Source organism: Cetorhinus maximus, chromosome 5, assembly GCF_964194155.1.
Source record: "Cetorhinus maximus chromosome 5, sCetMax3.hap1.1, whole genome shotgun sequence".
NCBI lineage: Eukaryota > Metazoa > Chordata > Chondrichthyes > Lamniformes > Cetorhinidae > Cetorhinus > Cetorhinus maximus.
In genome coordinates, this window is record NC_135883.1 from 159,149,979 (window position 1) to 159,165,660 (window position 15,682).

Sequence of the window (15,682 nt, forward strand, 5' to 3'; positions counted from 1 at the left end):
TCCTGAAAATTGTGGAGGGAAGGAGTTTTGGACCATTCTTGGGTGTAAATTTGAACACGTGAGGAAAGGGGAATGAGACCCGGATTAACCAGGTCCCTCCCTAGAATCGTCCCTTACCTGCCCAGATTGAGAGAGTTTCCATGCGAGATGAATTTCACAACACCCGACCGATGATTGATCCATGAATTGTTGTGTGTTGGACTCTGTCTATCCTGGGAGTTTATCAGTGAAATCCCATTGAGAGAGTTTTGAACCCTGTTCAGAGTGGAGTTTGACAGGTTGAAGTGTCAGGCTGCACGGGGTGTGAGCTGTCACCTGGAGAATAAGGAGCTCACTCTCCAAGTGTCACATCTCTCAAGAAATTACTCTCTGTCTCTTCATTCCTTCTCAGTCTTTCCTCTTACACCTTAATATTTTGACAGAATCATTTCACTGAAATGTGGAGAGTTTATCTAAGATTTTTATTTCATCTTCCATGGGATATGGGTGTTCACAGAATGACAGAATCACACAGTGCAGAAGAGGCTCTTCGGCCCATCGAGTCTGTACCGACACTTGAGAAACACCTGACTTACCTACCTAATCCCATTTACCAGCATTTGGCCCATAGCCTTGAATGTTATGATGGGCCAAATGCTCATCCAGGTACGTTTTAAAGGATATGAGGCAACCCGCCTCCACCAACCTCCCAGGCAGCGCATTCCAAACCGTCACCACCCTCTGGGTAAAAATGTTTTTCCTCACATCCCCCCCACTATTACCACAATACCACTATCTCCCCAGAAATAGTAAATGAGTGACCCAGATTTATTTCTGAGTAAGAATCTAACATGAGACCAAATGTTGAAATGCATCACCCTCTTTATTTCACAGTGAGAATACATTCCCAGCAGTTTGAAAAACAAAAGACAAACAAAGGCAAGAAGACAATGGCTTATTTGTTCCATGAGAGAAGCCTGTGAATGGGTCACCTGTTAACAGGGGTAATATCTGAATAGATCATGTCCTCAATCACAGGTTCAGTCTGTTGATATTCCAGATGTGAGCTCCCAATGTGGGTGAGGAGATGGGATTCTGATTTTTATTCCATATTCAGTCCTTGGATTCTAATTTTAGATTGGGGTTCTTTCTCAGTTTTAAGCTGCTTCAAACCAGAGTCGTAAAATCTTCCACTTCAGGTTCCTCACGATTCTAATGAAAACTTAATTTGCCGATTGTGTACATGGGAGACGTGTGTGACCATGCTGCGGGGAAGCTTTTCAGTGGTGAATACTGTTGTCAGCTGACATATGAACAGGTATAGGCGGGTTATAAAAGAGTCTCCTGGACAAACAGGGAGGATCTTCATCATGACCACAACTTTCCTGCCCAACTCTATTGCTACTAACAGGAGAATTATTGAGAGCAGAAAGGTGGACTGCATGTTTTTTAAATTTAAACTTCGCTTGTAAGTATTTCACATTACATTGGTTTCTCTTTATTCATGTCGGCACCATCGTTATTTGTTGAAACTAATTTAATCAGAAAGCTCAATGTCCTGTCACAGCTCATAGTTGGCACAGCTTGATGGTTACAGAAGAATTAGGGAGATACAATATTATCTCTTCCACAATAAAGGAGTTTTTTGCTTCACTCTTTATTGATGTTTATGTTAGTGTCCAGTGTTGCACTCACTGCTCTGTGGAACATGGCTGAAGTTGCCGGCTCAGCTGGCTCTCCCTTCCATGCATTGTAAAGGAGATTGTCGGAGATCACTCTCCGCAGGGATATTTGGAATGTTGTAGGTGAACTCAAGGACTCAGCCAATCAACAATTAGAAATGGATCCACATGTCCTGACATTGTCCTTTAAGCCCCTCATTTTCTGATCAAAAACTCCTTTTCCCCACCACCCTTACACCCACCCCGACCAGACCCAAGATGCCAGGCCCCTCCTATTTCACCCCTCCCTGCCCCAAGTCCACCCTCTGCCCTCCTTGGATCTTTCTGTTTTTGATTACTGTTTTGAAATTGCAATCTGTACATATTGTTCACTAGAATTATCCTTCCAGAATTATACCCGCAGAGGGAGTCTGCAGGAAGAAGTGGAGAGTCTGAAGAAGCTGTTTTAATACAAGGAGCCATGTTGCTCATGCACTTTAATTCTAGGTGTCTCTGGCTGTTTCTATTACCGAGCAACTCACACACTTTTTAACTTCTGCATGTCCCCGAGCCCTGACTCAACTCCACATACCCCTTCACCACTGAGTCACTCGTGCCGGTCCTGGGCCTCAATGCAAGCTGCCATTCTCATGCTCCTCTCCCTGAGCTCAGGTACAGTGCCAAACCTGACCACTCCATAATTTCATTCGTAACAACTTCAATTCTCTCTGCTCTGAAACACATCCCATTTTCAATTAGATACTTTCACTTCACCTTTAAGCATCCTGATCAGCATGATTGTGATAAACATAAATATAATCCACTGCTGTGTCAAGATAGAACATTCTGGAACTATTTCAGTCACTAGGACCATCTCAATCTCAGTCTGGTCATGATTCAATTAAAGCAAGATTATAGAAAAGGCAAATTACTGCAGTGATTAATCTCTGTTACCCAATGGAGGGCTCACTACCCATGTCCAACTGGGATTAGGCCTGTGTATATGCAGGGCGGTGATGTTAGACTCATTTTACCTTTGCTGCCCACAGAGGTGGTTGGTCAGAAATGAACCTGAAACATGAGCAAATAACTTGGAATTGAAGGAGGAACCTAATTATAAACAATATGAAAAGCAACAGCAGCAGTCAGGGCTCCTGTGTCAGGGACAGTCAGATCTGCCAGGGCTGGATCCTCATGTCTGGTTAACGTGTGGGAAGAAGACCATGTGGTTTCTCCATATTTGTTTGGTTAAGTGAATGGGTAAGAAGGTGGCAGACGGAATCTCATTTGAGGACATGTGAAGTCTGCCAAATATAGGAAAAATTTAAAGTGGAATATTTTGCATGGGTGAGTGACTGGAAAATGTTGGTATTCAGAGGGGCTTGGGTGTCTTTACTCATGAAGCATAGAAAGGTAATATGCAGTTACAACAAGCAATCAGGAAAACAAATGGTATCTTAGCCTTTATTACAAAGAGAGTAAAAAGAAAATAAATTTTACTTCAATTATATAGGTGACACCACAACTGTAGTTTTGGCCTCCTTACCTAAGGTTTGATGAACTTTCCTTAGAGGGACTGCAATGCCTGTTTATTAGACAGATTACACACTCGAGGGATAGTGTGGGAAGGTGGAATTGAGGGAGAAGATCAGCCATGATCTTACTGAATGGTGGAGCAGGATTGAAGAGCCTCTGTTTTATTTGACTTTGGGAAAGACAAGGAGGGACAGCCCCTGGTGAGAACCATGATCTGTCTGTCACTGGATAGTGTGGGAGACATTGAGCTGGACACCTGGAAAGAGCCGTTGTTTAGAATCACTGAATAAAACAACTAAAGGGACCAGTTTATGTAAATGAGGAAGAAAGGCTCACTGTTGATGCTAACGTGTTTGTATAATTTTGAATAAAGATTAAATGCAGCAGTGTGTTTGGGAGTCAGAGTTATCTGTCAGTAGAGGGCAATTTTCTAAACAGGGTCTCAGTGCTGAATGTGTCATTGGTGGAATTGTTCATAACCCCAATACCAGCACATATATGTAATCTGTCTAATGAACAGTCATTGCGTTCCCTCTAAGGTAAATATATCCTTCCTTAGGAAAGGAGACCAGAACTTTGCACAGTACTCCAGCTTAAATCCAAAGTGTAATTAGTGGAAGGTTCAATCAGTTTAAGAATAGAGTTAAGCACATCTCACTGTTCGATGTCTATAGAGGCAACAAAACCTACCCGAGAGGATTTACTATCTTTCTAAAAGCTATTTGCATGAGCCCATGTGTGTTAAAAAAAGCAATGATAAATGTTGGATCAAAGTGTCGATTGTCTTGTTCCAAGTCCTGCCGGAATTCAGTCACGAGTTTTTCATATTGTTGCCCATCAAGTTTCTGGTCAAAATCCCTGCAACAGAATTAAGAATATATAATTTTCATTTTTGTTCCTCCTGACAAAGCCCGTATGGAAGCCAAATGGATTGTCAGGACATTCAGCCCACTGAGGACCCTCCACCATTCAGTTCATCCACAGCTGTAGTGACATAATATCTAAGATAGCCCAATGGGCAGACAAGTGGCAGATTGGATTTAATACAGGGAAATGACATTCAATGGCATTACCATCACTGAATCCCCTACTATCAACTTCCTGTGGGTTACCGTTGACCAGAAACGGAACTGGACTAGCCATATAAATACTGTGTCTACAAGAGAAGGTCAGAGGTTGGAAATCCTGTGGTGAATAACTTACCTCCTGACTCCCCAAAGACTGTCCACCAATTACAAGAATGTGATGGAATACTCTCCACTTGCCTGGATGAGCGCTGCTCCATCAACACTTGAGCAGTTTGACATTATCCAGGAGAAAGCAGCGCACTTGATTGGCTTCCCATCCACAAACGTTCACTCCCTCCACCACTGGTGCACAGTGGTAGCAGTGTGTATCATCTAAAAGATGCACTGCAGGAACTCACCAAGGCTCCCTAGACAGCATCTTCCAAACCCACAATCGCTACCATCTAGAAGGACAAGGGCAGCAGATGGAGTTTAGAAGGATGAGGGGGGATCTGATGGAAACTTACAGAATAATGAAATGCCTGGATAGAGTGGACGTGGGGAAGATGTTTCCATTAGTAGCAGAGACTAGGACCCGACGGCACAGCCTCGGATTAAAGGGAAGACCTTTGGAGAGAGATGACTTTAGTTCTAAAAATCAAGATGAAGAATCAGTTTGGGAAGAGATGGAAGTCATTTATGGGAGTGGTTTATCGGCCCCAAACAGTAACCACACTGTAGGAGCGGGTATCAGAAAGGAATAACAGGGGCTTGTGACAAAGGTACAGTGATAATCGTGGGTAATTTTAATCTACATATAAATTGGATGAATCAGGTTGGCAAGATGTGCTCAGAGAGTGTTTTTGGGACAGTATCTTAGAGCAGCACATTCTACAGCCAACCAGAGAGCAGACGATGCTACACCTGGTCATGGGCAGCAAGACAGGATTATTTAATGATACGTAACAGTAAAGGCACATCTAGGCAGCAGTGACCATAATATGATTGAATTTTGCTTTCAGTTTGAGGCAGAGAACTTGGGCCAGAACTTCCGTGAATTGACAACGACTATTGCATTGCCACTCTGCTCCTTTTTCTGACCTTACTCAGGAGCTGCACCTTCCTGTCCCGACCTTTCACCTCGGGCCAGGTGAGAAATGTGCAGTGCAGCGTGTTCCCGAGGCCTTCAGTCGAGGGCAGCAGAATCATTCGAGAGGAGGCCAGACCCCTTTTTATGGCACCAGCTGCTATAAAGCAGGTAAGTTTAAAGTTTAATGAGCTGGAGAGGCTGGGCCGCAAAATACATTCAAGGCTGAGATAGACAGATTTTTATTCAGTAAGGGAATCAAGGATTATGTGGAAAAAGCAGGAAAGTGGAGTTGAGAATTATCAGGTCAGCCATGATCTCATTGAATAGCAGGGCATGCTTGATGGGCCAAATGGCCGACTTCTGCTCCTACGTCTTTTGATCTTTTGGACCCAGCCATTTTGAGAAGCCAGGGAGAAGGTAAGTGTGCAAGGTAAGTGGGTAGGATCGGGGGATGCCTGGTGGTCAGTGGGGGTGGTGGGATTGTAGGGTGAGCCAGAGGCTGGCACGGGAATGGGAGGGTATCCGCGGAGGATGGGGGTTGGTCATGGGATCGGGAGGGTTCAACCAGTTGCTGGGTGAGTAGTCGGGGAGGGTAGGGAGTAAAAACAAAAAGCTAAAAGCTACTGCGGATGCTGGAAATCCAAAACAAAAACAGAATTACCTGGAAAAACTCAGCAGGTCTGGCAGCATCGGCGGAGAAGAAATCAGTTAACGTTTCGAGCCTTCATGGCCCTTCGGCAGAACTGAAGCATAGTTAGAAGAAGGGAGAAATATAAATTGGTTTAAGGTTGGGGGTGGGGGGTGGGGGTGTGGTTGGTGGGGGGAGAGAGACACATTGAGGGTGTGGTGATTGTGGAGATGAGCAGATTATCTGCTCATCTCCACAATCACTACACCCTCAATGTGTCTCTCTCCCCCCACCAACCACCACCCCCACCCCAAACCTTAAACCAATTTATATTTCTCCCTTCTTCTAACTATGCTTCAGTTCTGCCGAAGGGCCATGAAGGCTCGAAATGTTAACTGGTTTCTTCTCCGCCGATGCTGCCAGACCTGCTGAGTTTTTCCAGGTAATTCTGTTTTTGTTTAGGGTAGGGAGTAGGTTGGGCATGTTGGGCCAATTTGAGTTTCGAAGAATGAGGTGATCTTATTGAAACATAAAAGATGTTGAGGCGGCTTGACAGAGTGGATGCTGAGAGGTTTTTTCCCTTTGTTGGAGAGACCTGAACCTGAGAGCAAAGTTTAAAAAGAGCTCTCCTATTGAAAATGGAGATGAAGTGAACGTTTTTTTTTCTCAGAGGGTCTTGAGTGAGTGGAACTCTCTTCCCCAGAGAGCAGAAGAGGGTCATTCAATAGTTTTAAGGTAGACGGAGTTAGATTATTGACCAGTAAGGGAGTGAAAGGTATAGGGGGTAGGCAGGAAAGTGAAATTGAGGCTGCAGTCAGATCGGCCATGATCTTAGTGAATGGCAGAGAAGGCTCCAGGGGCTGATGGCCTACTCCTGCTCCTAATTTGTATGTTTGTATGATCTTGCTGTGCACAAATTGCCTGCAGAATTTCCAGCTCTCTACAAATCTACCACATACTGCCAACCCATATAAAGGATCCACATCCAGCTGATGTCTCAGAAACTCCTCCCACCCCAACTTCTACTCTTTGAAGGGAAAACTTCCACTTTCTTTGATTGTTTAAAATATGAGGACAGAATCTGTGATCAGGAATTCCTGGAGTGAATTGTTGTTCACAGGGGTCACTGGTTGGGAATTCACAGGCCCCAAGTCTGAATTTCTGTCAATAATTTAAAGAGAGTGAAAACTAGGCCGTAATTTTACCAAACAGCAATCTCTGTGATCACAACTGCTCACTGTAAAAGCTCAATGTGCAAGCTCTAGAGATGACAAAATAGCATCACTGTTCATTGCAGCAGGAGGACAATGTCCACATTGGAGAGCGTCCTGTGTAGTGACCCTCACTGATAGTGTGAATTGGTGAATGTTTAGTGAGGAAAGGACTGGGCCCAGCTTGATCCTCTCTGAGATCAGCAAATCACACTGTCATTCATCATCCAGACACATATGAGGAAAATGTCCCATCCAAAGGGATTGGGAGCGAAGCCAGTAACATTTGGAACCGTGCCAGTTATGACTAAGCACAGAAAGAGCAGATAAAGGGACATTTAAACTAATTAGAATAGAACATCAGACATCTCAATGAGATGATGAAATGAAATGGTTTTGGGTGAGGCACTGATTAACCATAGAACCATAGAAAAGTTACGGTGAAGAAACAGGCCATTCAGCCCATCATGTCTGCACCAGCCAAAAAAGAGGAAAACAAGACTAACCACTCATTTTAATCCCACTTTCCAGCAATAGGTCCGTAGCCTTGCAGGTTACAATGTTTCAGATGCAGGTCCAGGTACCATTTAAAAGAGTTGAGCTTTTCAGCCTCAACCACCAACTTAAGCAGTGAATTCCAAAGTTTTTCCACATGTCCCCTCTAATATTCCTACCAATCTCCTTAAATCTATGTCCTCTGCTAATTGACCCCTCAGCCAGGGGAATCAAGTCTTTCCTGTTTACCCATTCTCGGCCCCACATAACTTTGTACACCTCAATTAGGTCACTCCTTAGTCTCCTCTGTTCTAAGGAAATCTACCAGAGCCTATCCAATCTCCCCTCATACTGAAATTTTGAAGCCATGGCAAAATTCTTGTAAATCTCCTCTGCACTCTCTCCTGAGCAATTATGTCCTTCCTGTAATGTGGTGACTAGAACTGTGCACAGAATTCCAGCTGTGGCCTAATCAGCATTTGATAAAGTTCCATCATTATATCCTTGCTTTTATATTAAATAGCTCGCCTGATAAAGTTAACCATCTTGTCCACCGGTCCTGCCACATTCAAGGACCTGTAGACATGCACTCCAAAGTCTCTCACTTCGTCAAACCCTCTCAATAATTTCCCGTTTATTGAATATTCCCTTGCTTTGTTTGTCCTCTCCAATTGCACTTTTCCGGATTGAATTCCATTTGCCATTTCTCCACCCACTCAACAAAACCATTGATATCATTCTGGAGTCAACAGCTGTCCTCTTCACTATCATCTGCACAGCCAATTTCTGTGTCATTTACAAATTTCCCAATGATGCCTCACACTTTAAAGTCTAATTCATTAATAAATACAATAAACAGCAAGGTCCCAACAATGAGCCTGATGGAAAACCACTGGAAACCCTTTGTTTCCTGTCACTGAGCCAATTTGGGATTCAACCAGCCACCTTCCCCTGTATCCAATGGGATCTCACTTTTCTGAACAGTCTGCCATGCGGGACCTTGTCAAATGCCTCATTAAAATCTATGTAGACAACATCCACTGCACTACTCTCATCAATCCTCCTTGTTGCTTCCTCAAAAATTTAATTAAGCTAGAAAGACACAATATTCCCGAACAAAACCAGGCTGACTATCCATGATCGATCCGTCCCAGTTCATCCTGTCTCTCAGAGTTGTCTCCAATAATTTGTCCACTGCTGAAGTCAGACTGACTGGCCTGTAATTTTCTGGCATATCCTTCACACCCTTTTTAAAAAATGGTACGACATTTGCAGGCCTCCAATCCTATTGAGGATTGGAGAGTGATCCTTAGAGCATCTGCGGTTTCTTCCCTGGCTTTATTCAAAAGCCTGGATACAATCCATCCGGCCCTGGTGATTTATCCACCTTCAAGGATGCCAGTCCCTCCAATACTTCCTCTCCCACTATGCTTATTGTATCTATATAAAACAAGGATGTGAATTTGTTCTTCCAAAAATAAACAATGTGGTGGATGTGAGAATATCGGAAAAACAGGAGCTAACTCCACATGAACCTGACTAATGTGGACGGGGAGGTCTCGCTGTGTTCTCAGAAGAAGGAACTGCAGATTGTGAGATATGAATCACTCCATTATACAATAAATATTGACCAATGTTCCAATGTACTCGGATGAGCCCATTAATCATAGCCTGATTCTAGGTTAGGTGATGTTGACACAAGAGCTGAGTTAAAGCAATATCAAACTCAATGTATCAGTAACTAAATTCACCTGACATAGTACCAATCTGTGGGTTGAATCCCTAGTTGAACTGTTGGATCTGTTGGTTCTGGTGGATTGATGACTTCAGCAACTATCATAACAGATATCAAGAATGTCTGTTCCATTGTGCCATTTTCCATGTATCCAGAAACTACCCAAGGTGCAGAGATGGGAACAATTGTACCTGTAGACAAAGAAACACATTGTTACAGCATTGCTCATGGTGAATCAGGGAGACTTTGCTGAGATGTGGAAAACACTGATGTGGCTACATTGAATCATAGACACACAGAATGATACAGCCTCCAGGCAGGCTGCTCCTGTGTTGTTTGGTGGACATAACCCACTAATCACCCTGACCTCCTCTTTTCCCACAGACACACAAAAATGTTTCCCATTATCTCAAGAATTGTCTTTTGAATTTTAATATTGAACTTGGTTCACCACCAGTTCAGGCAGTGCTCTCCATATCACAGTGACTCATTGTTTAAATAAATGTTCCACCTGATCCTTTTGCCAATCATCTAAATTCTATGCACTCTGGGTATCAGCTGCTCTGCCACTGAAAACAGTTTCTCCTTATTTACTCTGTCAAAACCCTTCCTGGTTCTGAAAACCTCTCTCAAATCTCCTGGCAACGTTCTCTGCTCGAAGGAAATGACTTCTGACCTCTCCAGTCTCTCCATGTAACTGAGACCCATCCACACTCCTATATTTCTAGTAAATCTCTTCTGCACCCTCTCCAAGGCCTTGATCTCCTTCCTATTGTAAAGAAACCAAAGATGTGCCTGGAGGAGGTGTGATTGACAGAATCTGAACAGCTACCGCCTGAAAACAAAAAGAGCAAAACAAGAGAGAGAAAAGGAAACCAGCAAAGAGAAAGGAAAGGAAATGGAGGCAGAGGCTCTGATGAGAGTCATTGGAACATGGCAGGAGACTGTGGACAGCAAGATCAGCATGGAAGCAAGATGGAGAATTAAAATGACAGGTGACCAGAGGCTTGAAGACTGAAGGGACGTGTTTTGCAAACCAATCGCCTGATCTCACTTTCATAAAAACATACAAATTAGGAGCAGGAGTAAGTCATTTGGCTCCTTGAGCCTGCTCCACATTCAGTAAGATCATGGCTGATCTGATTGTGGCCTCAACATTCTTGCCTACCCCCTGTACCTTTGACTCCATTGTTGGTCACAAATTTATCTATTTCTGCCTTAAAAATATTCAGTGACCTGCCTCTACCCATCTCAGGGAAAGTGGGTTACACAGACGCACAACCTTCTGAGAAAAAAAAAAATCTCTTCATCTCTCTCTTAAATGGGAAACCCATTAATTTTAAACTGTGTCCCCCAGTTCTGGTCTTTCCAACAAGGGGAAATATCCTCTCAACATCCACCCTGTCCAGCCTCCTCTGGGTCTTATATGTTTCAATAAAATCACCTCCATCTTCTAAACTTCAATGGATACAGGCCCAACCTGTCCAACCTTTCCTCATATGATAATCTGCTCAGCCCAGGAATCAGTCGTCTGAAACTTCTCTGAACTGCTTCTCACGCAATTATGTCATTTCTTAAATAAGGAGATCAAAACTGTACACAGTACTCTAGATGTGGTCTCACCAATGCCCTGTAAAACTGCATGAAAAGCATCACTACCTTTATATTCAACTCCATTACTCAAGGAGAGTCTGCGGAGGAGGAGTGGGCCTGGGCATGCTGGAGTTTGAAATTAAATAGGAGAGAAAAAATAAATCAAAATGTCACATCACTGGAAAGTATGAATTAATTGGCTGGTGAGTATTGTAGCTTGTTTCCCTATCTCCAAAGTTAAGGAGATAGTTTAAGGAGCAGGGAAATTAAAAACTACAAAACAAAATTAAGAAAGTCAATGAGATTTAAATAAAACATTTGGTTACATTCCCTATGTTTCAATGGCATCAGTAGAAAGGAAGTGAGAAGCTGGTGAGTCTTTATTTTTTTTAAGTAGTAAGCTGTATTAGTAGTAGTAAGTTTTCGTATCTAATAGATAGAGGAATGGAAGGGCAGCTCTGACCTCTTGAATGCACATTCTGCGCTACGTAGGAACTCCAGGATGCTATCTTCCTACCTAGCTCCCTAAATCCTGACTGCAGGATCACATTCCTCATTGCGTCTGTGCCGTTGGTACTGCTATGGACCAGACCGCTGGCTGTTCACTCTTCCCCAGCAGGATGCTCAGCAGCTGAACCGTGACATCTTTGACCCTGGCACCATGGAGGCAATATACCATCCAAATTCACCTCTGCAGTCACAGAAAAATACAACCTGTCCCCTAGCTATTGAATTTCCTATTACTATTGCTCTTCCAGTCTTCTTCAAGTGTCCCTCTACAGCTGGGCCAATGGTGGTGCTAATGACTTCCCAGAAGGTAAAAACTGTTTTGACCGGTATTCTTATTTCCTAGTTTTACTGGTGTTCCATTTTAAGGTATACAAGGTGGGCTCAGGGTAAGAGGGAGAGTAACAATGTCTAAATTAATGTTACTGTGCATGTATGTGAACACATGGGGCAGGATTTTACGCATCGGCGTAAAAACCTTTTTCTCCCAAAGGTTCATTGGTGTGTGGAATTCTCTTCCCCAGAAAGTAGTGGAGGCTGCGTCTTTGAATTTATTTAAGGCAGGGTTAGAAGATTTCTGTTAGTCAAGGGTTATGGGGGAAGGGGGAACTGAGACCACAGCCAGATCAGCCATGATCTTATTGAATGGTGGAGCAGACTCAAAGTGCCAAATGGCCTGCTCCTGCTCCTATGCTCCTACACTTATATTGGACGTCCTGTTAGAACCTCCTTATTTTTTGCTGCATTCCCCAACATTAATATCATCTGCAAATGTTGGCATTATGCCTTGCATACCCGATTCCAGATCATTAATACTTATCAAAAGTGTAATAGTCCCTGACCCCTGGAGAACACCACTGTAAACTTCCTTCCAACCTGAAAAACAACTGTCCACCACTACTCTCTGTGTTCTGTCACTTAGCCAATTCTGTATCCACACTGCCAACCCCTTTAATCCCATGGGCTTTAATTTTAATAACAGTCTATTATATATTAATTTGTCAAGCATCTTTTGAAAGTGTATAGACATAATATCAACTATACTCTCATCCACCTTTAACCATTAAATATCTCAATGAAGCTAGTCAAACATGATTTATCTGTAACAAGACAGAATTTCCTCAGTCTGGACCCAGCATTCCAGCAGCATCCAGTAACCTGAGAGAGATGCAATGTATCAGCTTCCACAAGGGTACTTGTCGACTCCAGTAGTGGGATTCATGCCTGGCATATGGAGCCTTTATTACACTAGGAAAATTCAGCAGCCACTGCTGGAGTAGGAACATGAGTTTGGAATCCCACTCCCACCATGGGCAGGATTTTCTGTGCCCGCTGGAGTCGGCATGATCGGTGGCGTGAGCGGATAATATGGCGCGATTGGTTTTGTGACAGCAGTAAACCAGTTTGCGATTGCCCGCTCAGCCCGCTATCGGGCATCATTGTAACTCATTAGGAAACTCACGGTAATACATCTGCATATCATTATCAGGCCAGCCCGCCAGAATCGGACCCCCCTCCCCCGGGTCATCCTTCCATGTCAGCAGGATAGTCCGCCAACGTGTTTCACAACAGCACATAAAAGGAGTGAGCTTGGTGGCCTGCACTTTGAGGGGAACTCGGAGGTGAGTACACAGTAACTTTGTGCAGCTCTCGCCAGGGTCCCCTGTTGGACTTCAAGCTTCAGGAGAATCGGGGGGGTTAGGGTTAAGGGCAGCCACGATGCTCACAGCTCCTTGCAATGTCAGCATCCCAGTTTGGACCAGTCTCCCCCATAGTACAAGCTAATAGGGCAGCCATGCAGCGCACTATTCTCTGACCATCCAAGTGGTGGCCAGCACTCTCCGGGAAGTGTTATGGGGCCATTACACTTAACCAGGACAGGTTCTTAGTGCACCCATGCTAACCACATGTCTCTCACTTTCATCCTGCAGGCTGAGTATATCAGGATCATGGAGCCTGGTGAACTAGCTGTATGCCTGATGGCCTACAGGATGCAAAGACGATGGAGGAGAGAGCGACTGAGGATCCTGGCTGCATAGAGGCAGGAGCAGCAACCTCAGGAAGAAGGGGCGGCTGGTGCTCCAGCAAACATCACCCACGAGCCCCAGTGAGCCATTGCAGGCCAGCGCCTAGCCACACCCAGGGTCTATAGACGCTGCCTGTCATTCCTGCAGATGACCAAGAACCAGTGTTGCCGAAGACTGCACATGTCTAGGGAACTGGTCGGTCCCATCTGCCGGCTCCTGCAGGATTTGGTGCCATGGGGACATGGAGAGTATCCAACGCCAGTGGCTGTGAAATTGACAGTGTAGCTCAATTTCTGCGCCAGTGGCTTCTTTCAAGGCTCCACAGGGGACCTCTGTGGGGTATCACAAGCTTCTACCCACAAATGCATCCATGAGGTCACGGATGACATCTTCACGAGGGCACACAACTCTGTGCATTTCACCAGGGACCAGGACAGCCAGGAAGCAAGAGGGATTGGATTCACCCAGATCTCGGGTTTCCCATAGGCGCAGGGTGCGATTGACTGCACCCATGTGGTGCTCAGGTCTCTATTGCAACATAGTGGACTATATCAACCACACGTGGTTCCATTCGCTGAATGTGCAGCTAGTGTGCGACCACCAGAAACACATCCTGCAGGTGTGCGCACGGTTTCCAGGGAGTGTGCACAATGCCTACATCCTCAGTCAGTCACAGATCCCTGGAGTTTTGCAGGGTCCACAGAGGCTGCAGGATTGGCTCCTCGGGGACAAGGGCTACCCGCAGAGGCCGGGGCTGATGACACCGTGCGGCAGCCTCAGACTGCAGCAGAACAATGTTATAATGAGGCTCATGCTGCAACGCGTAACTTGCTGGAGCAGACCATCGGGATGCTGTAGATGAGGTTCCACTGCCTGGACCAGTCTGGTGGAGCCCTGCAATACAGTCCGCAGAGGGTGACACACATTGTTGTCGTCAGATACGCCCTTTACAACCTGATCCTGCAACGTGGAGAGGAGCTGGCTGAAGAGGAAATGGAGGAGCTGCACATCTCCTCTGATGAGGATGACGCCAACAGGGATGAGGGTCAGGGGGTCCTCGGAGGCGACGATGATGGTCATAAGCCCTCACACTGACTAGATGAGACAGGCGTGGTCAGGAGGCCCTCATAGCTGCTAGATTTGTGGAGGATGATGACGACATACAGTGAGGAGACACCATAGATCCTCACATCACATCTGTTAATGTTTGACTCCAGTCTGGCTTATGGCAGAACACATACCCTCTGTGATAATGCTCCTGTCATGGAGATGCAGTGGAGGCCCTAATAGTCGCTTGATTACAGGAGGATGATGATGACATGCAGTGAGGACACTCCATAGATCTTCACGAAGCCTCTGACAATGTCTATCTCCTGGCTGGCTGAGGGGCAGGTCGCCTGTGCTCTGTGATCAGGGACATATCATAGAGACACAACCATGAAACTTTAGAAGCTTCTGATCCTTTGTCCACCTTCAGCACCTGAGCCCTTCAGGAGCACAGCGTCACTGGTCACAGATGCTGAAGAGACGGGGGTCAGCCCCTCCTTAAAGGTGCTGAGAGCACACTGAGAGAATTAGCGAGCTCTGTGGCACCTGCCCACTACATTCTGGCAGCAATGACAAGCACTGTCGAGGTGCAGACATCAGTAATATTTCCCGGGGTAGAATTTTCCGCTCGTCGTGCGGGTGCGCGCCCGATCTGAACGTGTGTAAAATGACGCAGGATGACATCAGGCGAGCATCCCGACGTCATCGCTCCCTCACGCGGTATTTCAGTGGGCAGGCGCGTGCAACAGTCGGCAGCTCGCCCGCCGACAATTAACAGGCCCATTAAGGACATTAAAGGTCCAATTGAATGAAATGTTTCACCGCCCGTCCGACCTTACGGTTGGTGGGTGGGTGAAAAGGCCAAGCGGCCTTTGGATTTTTTGTGAATCCTCATCCACGGGCGGGATGAGGTTTCGAACAGTCATCAAAAAAAATTTAAATGTTTCAACTAATTGCCTTTACCGCTCCAGCAACTGTGACATGACTGAGTCCAGAGGCTCGTCATCTGACTTGGACTCAGCACAATTCTGGCCTCCAGCGGTCCACCGAGTGCCAGAAACCTCGGGGGTCACTGCCTCCGCCTGCTGTGCGATGTGCTCACCAGATTGTGATCCCGGGGCTACTCTAAGGCTCGGTCCCACCGAAGTGTGTGTCTGCGCTGGTGG

The 15,682-nt window shown here is 45.3% G+C and overlaps 1 protein-coding gene across 1 annotated transcript in view; it reads right to left on the bottom strand.

Moving 5' to 3' along the window:
* Positions 1 to 3,244: 3,244 nt before the first annotated feature.
* The window catches only part of LOC144680390 (heme-binding protein 2-like), a 34,493-nt gene continuing 22,055 nt past the window's right edge, over positions 3,245 to 15,682 (bottom strand). Inside the window, exons 3-4 of the mRNA XM_078541359.1 lie at positions 9,359 to 9,533; positions 3,245 to 4,034 (exon numbers count right to left, since the gene is read on the bottom strand). Coding sequence (XP_078397485.1) covers positions 3,863 to 4,034; positions 9,359 to 9,533 — 347 coding nt within the window. The 3' untranslated portion in view covers positions 3,245 to 3,862. The remainder of the gene's footprint in view (positions 4,035 to 9,358; positions 9,534 to 15,682) is intronic.